The sequence below is a fragment of the Condylura cristata genome, unplaced genomic scaffold, assembly GCF_000260355.1.
Source record: "Condylura cristata isolate star-nosed mole 26May11 unplaced genomic scaffold, ConCri1.0 scaffold00006, whole genome shotgun sequence".
Classification (NCBI taxonomy): Eukaryota; Metazoa; Chordata; class Mammalia; order Eulipotyphla; family Talpidae; genus Condylura; species Condylura cristata.
This window is the reverse complement of record NW_004567107.1, coordinates 31,147,744-31,164,475: the sequence shown is the minus strand read 5'-3', so window position 1 is coordinate 31,164,475 and position 16,732 is coordinate 31,147,744. Positions and strand designations below refer to the sequence as shown.

General features: G+C 39.0%; 1 protein-coding gene across 4 annotated transcripts in view; it reads left to right on the top strand.

Moving 5' to 3' along the window:
• The window catches only part of TLE4 (transducin-like enhancer of split 4), a 135,561-nt gene that overhangs the window by 56,577 nt on the left and 62,252 nt on the right, over positions 1-16,732 (top strand). For 3 of the 4 annotated variants that reach the window (XM_012721512.1, XM_004677551.2, XM_012721511.1), the window contains 2 exons: positions 13,465-13,669; positions 15,214-15,230. In XM_012721512.1, coding sequence (XP_012576966.1) covers positions 13,465-13,669; positions 15,214-15,230 — 222 coding nt within the window. The remainder of the gene's footprint in view (positions 1-13,464; positions 13,670-15,213; positions 15,231-16,732) is intronic. The other variant, XM_004677549.2, reaches the window with a different exon arrangement.

Below are 16,732 nucleotides of genomic sequence, written 5' to 3'. Positions count from 1 at the left end.
CTTTGTGTGTGGCTCCATTGCTAGACTCTATTCTGTCCCATTAAACTGGATGTCTGTTCTTTTGCCACTGGCAAAATTCCTTGATTTCTGTAACATTTATTGTTGATACTCCATATTACATGTTGAGCTTATACTTTGTTACTGCTTTTCCTCTGATAATTACCCAGATCTTTAATGTTGATGTCCTTAGAGCTAGGGTGATAGATGAAAGGGAAAAGAATTGAAGCTCACTAGGAAAATTTTCACTTATATAAAAAATGGTATATATTCTGTCTCCATTCAATTCTATTAGGGTGACTGCCACTTGAGTTTCTCCTAGTCCCACTTATTCCTTCCACTAGTCTGCCCTATCCGCCTAATACAGGGATCCTTGTGTATTTGTCTTCTGTGTTTCATTCTGCACACAGCAGCCAGAGTAATTGTTTTCTAAAATGTAAATTAGATCCTATTGCTCCCCTGTTTAAAACCTGTCTCTGATGACTGGCCATTTTGCATAGAAGGAAGCCTATATAAATTTTTTATGGTCCCTTAAAAAACCGTGTGACCCTTATCTTCACGTGCTACCCATATCTTCATTTGATTTGCTTTTTTCTGTTCTGTAACCCCACGTCTTCTTAAGTGAGGATTTGTGTACCTGCTCTTCTGCCCTTTGTGCTGCCTCTACACTGCATGCCTTGCTATATAGTCGTGATCCTCTGTACAGTCTAAGCTCTTATTTTATCTCCTGAGAAAGGACCGCCTTGGCTTTAGTGACTTTACCCAGTTCACATTCTGCCCCATGTGTTTTACCATCTTTGTAGCATTTGCATTAATTGATGTATGTATGTTACTTTTCCTTCACTGATAGGTGAGATCTTGTTCACTCTTACAGACATGTGCTTATTGTCTAAAGATTTAACAGATACTCATTTAATAAGTATTTCTTAAATGAACAAATACTAGGAGCTGTTTTCTTTTTCAGATTTCCCATGTCCTTCTCCTGTTTTGAACTAAGATTGAGAGGAAACATGGACTGGTAGAAAATCTCTGGTTTTAGGAATTTCATTGAAAAGTCTTCCACCCTGAAGGGGTAGAGCCACTAAAATATCTTCTAGTTGTGTTTTGTAGGCCATTTGTTTTGATGATTTGGGTTTTTATTTTAAATCTTGAAGGACCTTTTCACAGTTTTTCTCTAGCATGTCATATCACTGCTTTTGTGTTCCAGCCTCCAAATGGGTAACCCCAAATTGCCAGTGTTTATTATTTGATTTGTGTCAAGTACAGTGGTAAGCATTTGCATGTATAGTTATGTTTGATCTTCATGTTAGCTCCATGTAGAAGGTGGCATATTGTCCTAGCTACTTTACAAATAATGAAGCCAAGGCCCCGAGTGGGTAGTTTTCTGAAGGCCACACATGGGGAAAGTGGCAGAACTGAGATCCAAACGTAGAAGGCTTTAGATCTCACACATTTAACAATTATGGCACACTTGTCCCTTATTTGTTCCCTCAATCTGCGTTCTTTCTTTTACACTGGGATCAATAGTCTCTTTATTCCAAGATCCCCTAAAAGGATTGCACTGTGTTTGGTGTCCAAAGCTCAGTGAAGGAAATGGAAATTGAATGTGCCTGATGCACATATTAATTGGTCAGCCTAAGCTATTAGGTCATAGTGTCAGTTGAATACTCTTGACTCATCTGTTTCTCCTTGCCTGGTGGTAATTTAATCTCTTACGTTAAAAATCAAAAGTTACTATGGACACCAAGGCAGGTGTTATAAACCTAAATTCCTGAAATGTTTAAATCCTTGAAGTGTTTGTAGGATTGTATGTGTGTGTGTTTGTAGGCTGGATATATACATTTTCTAGAAAGGAAATTTTGGTCCAGAGTCAAACAGTGGGTCTTCTATAACACAAAAAAACATTTAAGCCTTTGTATAGTGGAACAGTGTAAGATTTTGATTTGAAGTAGTAAAATCTTGGTAGAAGTTGTATAGACAGAAAGCAGAAATAATGAGTTTACATTGATTTGTTTCTAAAGTGTTGCTCAGGGGATGGGAGAGTTTCTCGACTTTTTGGCAGAGTTAAAAGAAAAGCTATAATTTATTGATATCGTCATAGGTGTTATGAAAAAAATTTAGCCACAGTAAACATTTACATTTAAAAAAAAAAGATTTATTTATATATGCTTGCAGAACTCGGGTATAGGCCAGAGGTGTGAGGGAGTGAGAGGATTCTTTAGAGACAGAGTGGGGAGCAGAACAGGCAGATCGATGAAGTCCACTGCTGAGGGGAGCAGCTGGCGGGTCAGGAGAGGTCTGCCATGCTATGTAGATCAGCTCCCTGGCTGGGGGTCAAACGAGTGCTGTAGTGGCTTCTGAGAGCTTCATAGTGCGGAGCTTTAACCTGATGTGCCACGATGGAGAGCCAACATTTACATTTTAACTTTGATATTGATGACTTATTTGTAGTAAGAGAAATTAACGGAGGCCAACAGCTGCCATTATATAGTCATATCAAAAGAAAACAGGCAAGTAGATGTTCCTTCAGAACTTTTCTTGTCCGAGTTTCTCATTATTACAAGCCCCCTCTAAAATTCTGGGCCACAGTGACAACTGAGCACTAGCCCCTGCTTCTTCAGTCCTCATTGTTTCATTGGGCAGACAGACCATAAATGGATGAATGTTTTTGTTGGTTTGTAAGCCAAGCGAGAGACTGACTGGGATAGTGGCTGGATAGCAGTGAGAGCAAACACGTGTGTGGTAAGCTAATTTCAGGCAGCAGTGGAGGACAGTAAAGGGCTACTGGCCGGGAGGGGGCACAAATAAGTTGTAGTCCTAGTGATAGCTAGTATATTTCGGGGACTCCTATTTTTTGAAATTGCTGCATTGTCTTGTGACAAGCTATATACCATTTCTCTATTTCTATCTATCTTTAGAAAATCTTGTCTTGTCCTGTTTGGAATATACTCTGCGGGGGAGGGGGATATAGTAATGTTTGCAAATATAAACAATAGTTTTGACCTAATAAGCAAGAGTTAGAACTAGGCCCCTGACTCCTTTTCTCAACCTTTTAAGGAAGAAGTAAAAATGGCACATTCTTGAACCTTTTTTAAGTCAGCTCCATGGCGACTCAAGCCCTTGTGTTTCTCATAATTTTTCTTTCCCTTGGCAGATTCATAAGAAAAGGGGAGAGTTTATCTTGGCCCCAGGTTGTGTTCTCTGACCCACAAGGAGCAGTGCCATTGTGGTCCCAAAGCAAAGTGGCAGTCATGTTTTTATTTTTATTTCCCTAGGGTGTTTCTTGGTTGACCCAAAGCAATTTGTAGACACAGCTCTGCACAAATTAATATCTGGGAGAAGAAGCACTTGAGGAGAAAAGAAAACAGTTTAAACTACTGTCTACTTGGATTGAAAGCCCAGAGGTTATTTTTTGGGGTTTCTTCAGCTAGTAGCCTCAGAATGACCTGAAAGCAAAGACAGGTGTCAAAACAGGCTTGTTGGTGGTTTCTTGCAGGCACAGCCTGTCTCCTACGGTGGAGGCTGATGTATAGCTCTAGCTAAGGGTAGGCATGTCACCTTGTCCACCCTTTCAAAAAGTTAGAAATTCTGAGAATTAGCATCTTTCATACCTAATTGTGTGAGATTATGAAGAATATGAGTTAATGTTTGGAGCCAGGGAAGCCGCCTTGTGATGGGGACAGTGGAAGTGTTTTTCCTGAGAAAAAGAGAGGGTATTGACCCAGTCTTGATATTGCTGTGCCTTCTAGACAACTGTGTATCTGTTATGTGAAATAAAAACTTCTATTATTTAGGCTACTTTTAGTTGGGGAATCTGTAATTTGCAGAGCAACTATTTTAGTTGACACATTATGGTATCATGATACCTTTCTCACCCTCAAATAATTTGAACTTTAACTCAGTGATTGAGGATCACTTAGGAAGATTATTTAGGGATATGGTAAAATGTTTGTTGATACACACTTCTATAAGAATAGCATAATTTTACTTCTGTTTATATATTCAAGAAAAATACTGGAGAATAGGACCACCAACATATTGATATAACTAATTTTCTTCAGTTGGTAGGATGTTTGACTTTAATTGCTTTTCATGATGAGATCAGACTATATCATAAACACAAGCCAGAAAGAATAATGAGACAACAGCAAGCCTGGGTTTCCGTTTGTGTGTCTCACAACTACTGATGGGAAGTCCTAGTAACCATCTTTTGAGTTCAATTTATTTGCTAGAGAGTCTCACAACTCACAGAGAAACACTTTACTGACTAGGTTACCCACTTACTGGAAAAGGATGTAACGGGAACAGGCAGGTGAAAGAGATGCTGAGGGCAAGCTTTGGGGGCCGGGCACAGGGCTTTCTATGCCTTTTCAGAGCCTTGTCATTCTAGCCAAGTCCTAGGAGGTCTCTTAAAACAAGTCCTTTTGGTTTTTTGTGGAGACATCCTTACATATGTATAATTGATTAAATCTTTGACTAGTGGTGATTGAACTCAAGAGTCTAGCCTCTCACTTCTCTCCTTCCCAGGTTCTTGGATAAGGCTAAAGTTTCAATCTAGTAATCATCTGGTTGGTTCTCCTAGCAACCAGTCTCCATCCTTAGGTGCTTTCAAAAGTCACCTCATTAATACAGCAAGACCATTATCACTCAACACTTAGGGATAATGAATAGACCAAGTATATATTTCTTAATTATAAAACGTAGCTTAATCTGGTTCATTTTCTTTCACATTATGGGTCATGAAACCCATAGGAGTGTGCAGTGAGAGCAGTGAGCCATACTTAACAGCTTTAATTTTAAAAAAGAGAATAGAAAATATTAGTGTACTGCAGAGTATTTGGTATTGTTTATTAAACATTTCAGTTACATGTATATTCTATGCAGATGTGTGCATGTACATGTAACCCATGCATGAGTTTTGGTCAAAACTCTACATGACCCTAGATATCAGCTGAGCTCTAAGGTTAAATTCATAGCTGCTGAAGAATCTGAATTCGACATTCTAAATGCAGATTTCATTTTTTTTCCTAAATTTATTTATTTGTGCATACAGAACTGGGGTACAGGCCAGAGGCTCAGGGGCGGTGAGAGGCTTCACCAGAGACAGAGTGGGGAATAGAACAGGCAGATCGACAAAGTACACTGCTGAGGGGAGCAGCGGGCGGGGCAGGAGAGGTCTGCCACGCCATGTGGTCACCTCCAGGGCAGGCGGGAATCGAACTCATGTGGAAGCGGCTTTAGATTCTCAGTGTTGTGCTTTAACCCGTTGCGCCACCAGGGAGGGCCCAGATTTCATTTTTTTTATTAAGTATTCAAGTAACTACAGAAGTGTTTTGGAGCAGGCTCTTATACTTGGTGAATTTAATGACAAATGCAAAATAGAGGTGCTGGTTTTAGTAAGCTAATGTGTTAATTTCTAAGTACAAAGTAATTCAGTCTCAGGAAATTGTATTTCTGTTAATTTGCTTAGAAATACTATTTCTAGTAAACTTTGTACCATTTCAGAAAAAACTAACATGTTGGAACAGTGATGGGAAAGAATTTGGTAAGTGATGGCTTGCGGGTATTAACTCCCCCATTTTCCTATTATTAGTATGCAAGTTAAACTGCAAATTAGGACAGTGGTATCCATGGCACAGCATTATAGTGCCATTTCTGTGAGAAGGAGAGAAACATTACAGAGCATTTGAAAGGGCAGCATTTTCCCCACCCGCCCTTCCTGCAGCCACCTTGGTTACAAGTCTAAGCACATCATGAACCAGACTTCTACACAGGGGAGCTACTGGAAACTAGGGGTGGAGGTGAGTGGACTCTTCAATATAGAAGGCAGGTGGGCCCTCTTTCTTTCTTCTATAGCCTGACTTGTGTGTTGGAACTGCTGAGAAGGAGACATACAGAGGATTGGCATGTAGAGACCCATTTGTGAGACATACATGGGCAGGTTGTCCTTGGCAGAGACAGTGGCAGCTGTACCTTGGTTTGTATTTCTACCTCTCTCCTCTCTGTCCCATACTTGCCTGGCCTCTTTTGTGGTTCCCCACCACACAGTACCTTAGACTGTGGCAAGCTTTCCATGCCATTGCTTCTCTTCAGCTTCACCCTGTTTAGTTTAGTTAGTCATCTGCTGGTGAAGGGATGGGTAATTTTCAAAGTTTAATTAGGAGTATCCTTTCTTTGCAGACTAATTCTATTAAAGATCTTTTGTACTAAGAATCTGGGTTTTTGTTTGACTTTTTTTGTCTTTGTGTACCTGAGTGGTAAGATTTATTAGAGGATGGACCCCTTCATAGTTTGGGATCCATTTTTACCCCTTGATTGCTTACTAACAATGACTCATGGGCTTTGCATGCTTTCCTTGTTGTTGTCTGTCTTCCCTTAAAGACAAGTGCAAGGATCTTGAAGACCACAGTGATCTGTGGTTTTAGTGTAAAAAACTTATTCCTGTCGTAGTAGTCTCTTGGATTGTGCTAACTTCAGGACTAAGGTACAGATGATAGATAAACAAGTTGAGAAATTCCTTCTTTTAATTCTTGGCGCTTTTTGTAAATTCACTTAACCTTTAGCTTTTGCTAATGATAATTATTAATAGCCAGAGCTTCTCAGGTTTTGGCTAGACTGGCACATCTTATGTTTTCTTTCCCTCCAGCTATAGGGAAAGTTGAAAGATGAATGAGACAAACACTGTGTACACATACCTAGATTTAGAACTTCCCACCTTTGCTTTATGTCTTTTTGTGTATGCTGAACTATTCGAAAAAGACAGTCATATGCATTTTCCCCATAAGCATCATGCAGTTAACACTCCCTTACATCCAACATAAAGTTAATATTTATATTTCTTCCCATTGCCCACAGAATTCCTTCCTAGCGCTCTCTTCTTCATAAAGGTTTTTCTTTACGCCATTTCCAAATAAGCATTTGTTGTCCTGTAGACATCTATGATGCATAACAGAACATTTTATGACTCTGGCATTTTAAAAGATTCTAGACCAGTTTTTGTGGAATGTCCCACAATCTAGATTTGTTTTCTTGTTAGGGACTTTTACCAAAACTACTACCCTACGTATTGTGTATTTCTAGTTGTGCCTCATTATTGGTGAGGTTAGTTTAGCCAGCCTGTGGACTGATACTTTCACCTGTTACCAAAAGACTTGAATTTCTGTTGATGCCACTAGTACATTTAGAGTGGTGAAGTGATAAATTTTAAATTCTTTGTCCATATAAAATAACATTCTGTAAAGAAAAGCTTTTGCTACGTGTGTGTGTGTGTGTGTGTGTGTGTCGGGGTGGGGTTGGGGCATAAAGAATGCCAGTATGGCCTAATATTAGCCATGCTAAATAAAGATTTCATATGTGTAGTCTCATAAAATTCTCCCTATATCCTTGATGAGTTAGGTGTTACAACTTTCCATTTTTTACATGAAGAAACTGAGGCCTAGAAAGATTAAATGATTGGCTCCTGCTCGCGTAAAATTCTAAGGATTCAATCAGGTGGCTATAGTGCCACGTCATTATCATGTGCCCTCAAATGCTGACCAGGATCTTTTTTAACAGAGTCAGTCCAGCCCCTACAACCTGGCATCTTCACAGTCCAGGAAATATGGGTCCAGCCAATCTTATGCTTGATGCTGCATTTAAAAATCTGTTACCTCCTCTCCACCAAGTCCTTTTAAGATTGGGGAGCTTCCTTCCCTGCTACGGTGGTGTCTCCCTGTTTGGACTAAGGCACACGCATCATGGCTAGCTGCTTTATGGCTTAGGAGCCATTCACAAGTCTTTTACTCCAGAATGCCACCTGTGTTCTCGGAGTGCCATACATCCACCCCTGGCCACTTTAAAAGAATGTTCTGAAATCTGTTGTAGTTATGAACTAAGGTTCCTGATGTTTAAATTGTCTCCACTTTGGCCAATGAGGACACTTGCAAATTGTCTCAATGTCCTATTTGTCATTTCCCATCAGTCTAGCTAGCTTAGACAGCTCTTTTGATTTCTGGCATAAGGTGTAAGGACTTTCTTTGCAATTTTATTTCCTTAAAGAAACCAAGACTTGACAGTCATTGTGCTCATTGTTACTGGTTGCCGTTGCTTCTAAGAAGGAGGCTTTTGTCTTTTTTTCTTCAAAAGTCTTCTGCCCTTGATAGCATAGTAGTCACTGTGGGTAATGGACATGAAAACCTGTGCCTGGTTTTCAGCTAAAGATGTCCAGAATTGCTAAGGGCGTGTGTGGATTGCAACTCTGACCTTACCAACTCTACCAACTAGAAGGGGCCCAGTGTTAAAAAAAAGTTGGGGACATTGAGTTAAAAAGTTCTCTTTTTCCTGATAGACAGCATTTCAAAAGATATTTTCTCTGAACTTGACTCAGCAGCAATCCTGTCTCTCCTGTTGGTGCCAGACTGGGAACTGAAAGGAATTAATTCCTTGTTAGAGAAACTCCAGTAAAAAGCTGTTAGCAGAATTAAGGATGTGTCTGTTAGCCCCACTGCTATATATTTTCAAAAATAATTACTGGTTATTTTTCAAATTTAAATGAATTATCTTAATGGAGTATTTGCCTTAGCTTGACGTTCACTCCATTTTAATGTTTATTCTCCTGAGTGGCCAGTCAAGGCCATTCAGGTTTCAGATAAAATTTGTTTTGATGAAGTAGACTGCCAAAGATAGTAAGTGCCTAGGAATCTCAGTGAGAAAAGTTTTTTTAGGTATGTAACTTTCTCAGCATGTGTCTCATTTATAGTTACACCAAAGGATATCTATTTTACATTGAATTAGTACTACAGTCTATGTACTTTTTGGTTCTTTGGCTGACTTGTCCCTTCAACATGTTTTAACCTGTTGATTTGTAATTATCCAAGGTGGTGATTTTTCTTAAAATATTTTAGTAAAAGTCAGTGTTGTACTCTTGATAAACTTTCCCTTTTCTTCTGTCCTTCTGTCTTTAAAAAGCAGGTTTTAACTTTTTGAAGTATAGGATCGTTTCTTTAACCACATGGTAAAGTAGTAGATCTGGGCAGGCCATTTGCTCTGTAGTTAATACACATGGGGTCGAAATCAGGGAACAGCACTCACACTGTTGGGAAACATACTGAATTGTAAGGTAGTCCTAGTATGTTATGCTGCTTTTAACTCCATGGATAATATCCAGAGAAAAAGGACTCCTTTTCTAGGAATCTGATGTTAGTTTTCTTCTGTTGATGCGAAGACTTGTAAGAGCCTTTCATATTAAGTTCTTGAACATTCTTTGAAACTTGGCCAGTTATACTTTTTTTTTTAAGATTTATTTATTCATACAGAACTGGGGTACAGGCCAGAGATGGGGAGGGTGAAAGGATTCATCAGAGACAGAGTGGGGAGCAGAACAGGCAGATCAATGAAGTGCAATGCAATGCTGAGGGAAGCAGCTGGCGGGTCAGGAGAGGTCTGCCATGCCATGTGGATCACCTCCGGTGCAGGCAGGGATTGAACTCATGCGGAAGTGGCTTTAGCTTCTTAGTGCTGTGCTTTAACCCGCTGCGCCACCAGGGAGGGCCTGACCAGTTATACTTTCTAATGGAGCTAAAAGTGAAGTTCAGTTTAGCTGTTGGTGACTTACTACTTTTATTTAAAAGACGATGACCTCAAATATGTTTCTTTGTGGACTAATCAAGTCATTATCAGTTATGCCTATATCTACTATTTTGCTTCTTCTGCAAAAAGGTGAAACTTACCCAGAAAAATGAGCACCATTTTTTATAGGCTTTAAAGCCTACATTGCTTATTGCTGTCTGGCCTACCCTTTTATCATAAGCCTTTTGGTGATGTATTTAATTTAATTTTTTACTTTATAATTTTATATTTTAAAGAACATTTGAATTGCCTTCAAATTCTTTGAAAGGGTTTTATAAATTTGGCATAATAAGGGGAAAGTTGAACCTCTCAATGCAGTTTGGCAGAAAAATGGCATTAGTAGAAAAACAAGGAAAATGTGAGTAAAATCTGTAGTTTAATACTAATAACCCAATGTTAGGTTTTTATTTTTGATAAAATAGACTGTTAATGTTAGTGGAAACTGGGGAGAGGGTACAAAGGAACTGTTAATATTTAGTAGAAATTTTATTCTTAAAAGCTTTAAATGTGTGCCCATATGACTACAGAGCTGTGGACTTGGCCCAGGGGCACAAACAGGCTGAAAATTAGAGTCTTTTCTCCCCATAGTTTCACAGTGTCAGCTAATCAAGATCTCCTTAGCCATAAAAAGATGAATAAGCCAAACCTTTTGAGGCATCCTATGCCAATGACTGATAATCAGGGATTGTTAAGATAGTAAGAACAGTAGGCATGTGAAGTGTTTGGAGAAACTGTTGCAGAGCAGATGAAACATGAGGAGAGGTAGGTGCATCTGAGATGGGGTGGCATGGATCTTGGAAAAAAACTACTGGTGGTAAGATAGGATAGATAACTGGGCTCGAAATGAAGGCTTGCAGTAACTAAAGTATGAACTTCTATGTCTAGTAATAGAAATAGAAGTAATTATTTTTGAGAATTGATATGATTTGGTGTTTATGGCTATAGGCACACAGGATAAAAACAAATTGATGGTGATGCAACTGAGCTTAAGTGTTTAGTATTCAGTATTTTTATTTGCAGGTAGTGTTGGTACCTAGTAGAATGGTCTAGCAAGAATTAGATCTAGGGATACTGAGCATGGGAAGCTGAGATATGGGTGTCATTTGTGTAATATTAGAGAAGAGCAAATGGTCTAAGACTCTTCTTTTTTAGTGAGCAGGAGAAGAAAAAGCCAAGGAGGCAATCTAACAGCATTTAGAGAGCTAAAGAGAGGTCATGCTGATCATTTCTGTGTTTCTGACTTTAGTTGGAGAGAATTTCCACAAGGAGGACATGCCCTCTGTGACTGGATGGTCATTGGTTCAGTGGGAATCCCGGGCATGGAATCCAGATTACAGGGGAGTTCAGGAGTAAGAGGGGTGTGTGAGTGTGTATTGTGTGAGTATGGAGACAACAAAATTTACCTAAGTTTGAGAGAAATTTGAGAAGATGAGAGTGTGTGTGCACGCGCTGCACATGAAAAAGTCAAAAGAGGTAATTTTAATTAAATTTAATAATATTTATCAAGTTCCATTTTATGCATACGGCACTGTGTTGGGGCAGTGGAGGACATGAAAAGTAATTTCAACTCCTGCTAAACTGCTATTTCAAGTTCTTTTGGCATAAGGCATTTCATCTTGAGCCATATGTTAGGGTACCGATACTAAGCTTGTAGAAAAGAGTACAAATGAGGACCCCAGAATGTCTTTACTATGTTGTTACACTAGGGAGAAATTTTCTGCCTCTAAAAAGTTCCTGATCAAATATAAAAGGGAACTCACTGCTGACTTTTATCCCATGAGAGAAAAATACAAATGAAACACCAGGATTCCTTTGCAATCATTGAAAAGATTGCATTTGGCTGAGGGATTTTTTTTTTTAATGTCTAATGGAACAGTCATACATATTTTTACATGCTTAGATATTATCCGAATGTCTCAGTGCCTGGTTGGCTTAGGGTTTTGCTAGATGTAGCTCTCAGAGCTAGAGTGTTGGAAAGGTGACAGATGCAGACTCTTAATAAATGCTTGTCCAAGTGAACTCTGATCTGAGCTATGAGACTAGCAGGCCTGACTTACCCACTAGAAGTATATGTATGGAAAAAGAGAGGAAGGAAAATTGGAGTAATTTTCGAGCTGTTTTGTTTGAACTAGGTTAGGATTGTTTTTGCTGTATATTCACACACTTTCTTTACTTTTTTTGGTATGTTAATCATTTTTTACACACTTAAAAATGATTGTGTGTACTTTTTGGTCACGAGTAAATAACAATACATAGAGAATTTTAAACGTAATTTGGACCACTCAAAAGCAGCAGCACATTATGTTAAACAGTTAGGTAGCGCTTTGGTGGGATGTTAGTGCCCGATGGTGGTGCAGCTCCTGGGTCACTACTCTGGTTTTCCATGTATGTGTGCTAACTTGCCTTCAAATGTGTAGGTACTTTACTTTATTGATTATATTTCAGACACACAGTCAGAATATAGGTGCAGGCCAGCTGGAGGAAAGCATTTGTTAATATCATACCTAGGGGTCATGTCAGACACAGAAAGGTTGTTGAAGGTGAAGAGGGCAAGAAAAGTCATTTGGAGAGGTGAAAAAAAACATTTTTCATTGAAGTACTTTCTTTATAAATAAAAAAGGCACGTCATCATTGTTTTTATCAATGAAAGAGAGCAGAATATGCCATCCTTACATACTTTTTAAAAACCTTTTTAGTGATTCCTAGCTTGGAAAGAAAAAGTATAGAAGAGGCTATTTGGCTATTGTGGGCTAATCCTGAAACATGATTGATTTAAAGGCAGCAACTAAAATGTGATCACTATAAAAGTTCCTTTGAGATTTACTCTACTCTTGTTCTCACAGAGTATTGTTAAGCAGGGTCTGGAGTTGAAAGAGCTTCCTGCCTAAGGATGTATTTAGCTTAACATCCTCCCTTCACACTTTCTGTACCACTACAAAGCACCCACCCCCCAGCAGTGGGAGAGGCAGCAAGGCCTTCCCACAGCCTTTTCCCTGAAGCCAGAACTGATGTGGCCTCGGCTGAGGTCAAGCACTACCATTCCAGCCTCTTGAGGGCTTTCTCCATGTGTTGCCAGTGTGCTGGTAAAAATGACTTTAAACTCTTGTCAGCACAGTTACTGGTGCGTGCATCACAGTCCCACTCAGATAAACCTGTCACAACACAGAGGCGGCCGCTGGAGAAGAGTACAAGGGCAAGCCTCGAGCTTTTCATTCGAGCATCACTAAACGTGCACAGAGTGCCCAATTATTTCAGCATTATTGAGCAAGCCTACAGGAGGACCCAAGCCTTGCTACATTAGATTTTCTTTAGTAATTTGCTCAAGTACCGCTGAGGACACTTAAAGGGCTTATAACGGTGGCTGCAACCAGTTTCTTTTTCTGGATTGTTAATTCAGGTTTTCTCTTTCAAATTAACTCTCAGCTGCATGCTGTGCAGTGGTTCTGGGAGAACTGTTTAACACTAATTTTCTCAATTTTCAGTTTTTTTTGTTCAACATAACTGCTTTAACAGTTAGTCACATATATGTTTTGATTAGAAATGTGTGGTGGCAAGGCCATATTTTGTGAAGAACAAAAACACAGGCACTTTGTTAAAATCTGAATTTCAGCTAGTAAAAGTTACTTTATTTCACTATTTGAAAATTAAGTTACTTACAGGGCATTACAAAACAGTCAAATCTAAGAAAGAAAGTGCCTCACTATTATACAGCTTCCTCCCATGTACATATGTGAAGGATAAATGTTTCCTGCATGTCTGTTGGTTTTTGCATGATTTGTTTGTATTCCCTTTCCCTTTTTTTTTGTTGGTGGGGTAGACGTATAGGTGACAAGTTCAATATCTTTGTCTCATTGCTCACAGCAGCAACAACTCCAGGCCCAGCATTTATCACATGGACATGGTCTGCCAGTGCCTCTGACCCCACACCCTTCGGGGCTGCAGCCCCCTGCCATTCCACCCATCGGGAGCAGTGCAGGACTCCTGGCTCTCTCCAGTGCTCTGGGAGGTCAGTCCCACCTTCCAATTAAGGATGAGAAGAAACACCATGACAATGATCACCAAAGAGGTGAGTAATTCTCTGGAGCTGTCTCAGTCAGATATTAACCTCCTTGTGGCTAAGAGTGGTCTTGGATGCCATAATTTATTTTGTCTTTGACTCTAATCTTACCAATGACTAAACAAAGGATTTCTGATGGAAGGTCAATTAATTTTTGGAAGTAGTCTTTTGCCAAAGAATGCCTTCGTGGTGGTAAAAGTCAGTGCAATCGGCCCTCCCTGGTGGCACAGTGGGTTAAAGCACAGCACTGAGAATCTAAAGCCACTTCCTCATGAGTTCAATTCCCCCTTGCCCCGGAGGTGACCACATGGCGTGGCAGACCTCTCCTGACCCGCCCGCTGCTCCCCTCAGCAGTGTACTTCGTCGATCTGCCTGTTCTGTTCCCCACTCTGTCTCTGGTGAATCCTCTCACCGCCCCTGAGCCTCTGGCCTGTACCCCAGTTCTGTATGCACAAATAAATAAATAAATCTTTAAAAAAAAAAAAAAAAAGTCAGTGCAATCCAGAAAGTCAAGGGGGCCTATTTCCTGGTTAGTTAGTGCTTTTGATTCTCCTATGTTCCCCCAACTCAAAATGAGCAATGAAATCCCATGATTCTCTTTGTTTGAAACAGTAAGTGGCACTGTTAAGTTTCACTGAATCTATTGTGGGGGAAAACTTACTAATAAAGCCTTGCTTGATGATTGGACAGAGTCAATTATTATTTTAAATCAGATCACCTATCTAGTGTAGTAAAAACCTCACAGGTAAGAAAACAGTTTCAGTAGTCTTAGTAATTGTGGAAAAGTGCAACCTAAATTAATGAAATCTGTTGGTTTAACTACCCTTCTCACCCAGTCTGTTTAGAAGCATGAAATTAACTCATCTCTCCCTATAAGAACAACCCAAATGTCTATGCAAATAATTGATTTAAAGGCCAGTTGTGCTCCTTTGAGATTGATTCCCCCCTCCATCAAAGTAGATGATGGTACGGAGACATTTTTCTATGTTTGTATGGTGCTTACTATTAATATTTAGTTAATGGCAGAAAAGCAAATGAAAAATTCTCTGCCAGCATAGCTATGTGAGAATTTACTTGCCACATGGGTGGTTTGGGTTGGGAGGGTGTGGCTCATAATTAAAACCACATATCTACTCCTGTTTCAGTGTTATTACCATGAACTATAATCTAGGGTAAATGATTTTTATCACATAAATGTACGTTTCTCATCTCTGATGTTGGAAGCACTGTAATATTTGGCATCAAGTTATCTTAATACTATGGTGTTTAGCGGAGACATGATTATAAAAACTTTTATAAGTAGAAAAGTCAGTGTACAGTATAAATAATATGAATGTCCATTTTGGTGTCTGAAATTGTGTCAAAGGTAGATTGGTGCTTTGTGGAGCAGACTAAGTAGTTTTAATGATTAACTTTAAACCAAAATTTGACATCTGTGCTACTTACTAGAGATGAGATTTGATAAATTTTTATTTTATGTAAACTAACTAGTACTTTCCGTTTTTCCTCTTCTCATCACTTGATGTGCCTGTACGCTGCTGTTTTGCCAATAGACAGAGACTCCATCAAGGTAGGACTGAAATTCACAGGCACAGGAATGGTTTAAAAGAGCTCACAATGATTTGAATGAATCTAATAATGTATTCGAGTTTTAGGAAATGGTTTTGGTGGACTTTTCCAAGTTGTGGTTAAATGCATTTTTGGATTACATTCAGTTGTGTCATTGAGATTTTTGAAAATATTGGTCCTATTTTTCAATCAGAATCAGATTTGTACACCTAGATTGAACTATAAGACCTGCCTTGCATCGCACATTTTATTAATGTCTTGCCATGTGAAAAAGAATAACTGCTTTTCTTCACTTGGGCTCTGGCCATAAGATAAATAATAATAAAAAGAAGGAAATACATATTTATCTCATATCTTGGAGACAGTTCCATCCTGCCAAATTTGTATCAAAACATTAAAGAGCATTTTTCTTCACCAGAAAAGAATTTTTTTCTTGTAGATTGCATTTTGGTTTCCAATGTAGCTTAATTCTCAGCTTTTGCATCTTTCTTATCTGCCTTCTGTAATCTCTTTATAAATAAGTTATAGGGGAAGGGGAAAACTATGTAGAGGCTAAGGATTTGGATTTGCTTAACATCAGGATATAGGATGTGCTAAGGGTGCCTAAATTTATATTGTTAAATATAAATTTTACAAACAAGCAAAACGGGCTATCATGGCAAGAAACGGGTAGAGTACAAAAATTGCTTGATCATGTTTAAACCAGGCGCATTGTAAATTGCCACTCCCTTATGCATAATCATGTTATGTGCTATTGCAGTTTGTAAAGATCAGAAAGAAAGGAGAGTTGTCAAGCATTGGCCAAAGCATAGATGCCATTAGCTCCTTTTCTTGTGTTTTGCAATTGACTGTTTTGGCTCATATGTAGATTCATTTTTGCATGTTTTAGTGAAGTTATGTATATGAAGACTAATCTGCCCCTGAAACTACTTTGCCATCACTTTGCCTCTTTGCTCCCTGTCATTTTTATGATAATACAGAAGTACTGGGTTTTCTTTAAAGTTCTCAAATAATGAAAAGTAAATTAAGTATATGTTTTACCTTCCAGAATGTTTGCAATTTGAAAGAACATCTGCATACCATAGAAATGGTAGCATTTACAGTTGACATGCATTGCATTATTTAATTATGCATTTAGAGTTGTGTGTTTTGTTATGTGCATATCTATGCCTAGATTATTCTAAGTGTAGTAAGCGTTCCATCCGTGTGCACTTAGGGAGTAGAAGGTCAGTGTATTGGCTAGGATTAGCAGATAGCAGCCTTTGGAAAGCCTGTCTAGTTATTTTGAGGCCATAACATAAACATTCCTTGCCTTCTTAATGATAAATACATATCTTTAGGCAGGCCAGTGAACTAAACAAAAGCCTTCTCTTAGGGCTGTGAAAATATTTATACTCCAGTGCACACTTTTGTGTCAATTACGTTTTATATTTCCTCACGGCAGAGAAGGGTATATGGGATTGAGTGTCTGTATAGCTAGAAGCCGGGGGGGGGGGGGGGGGG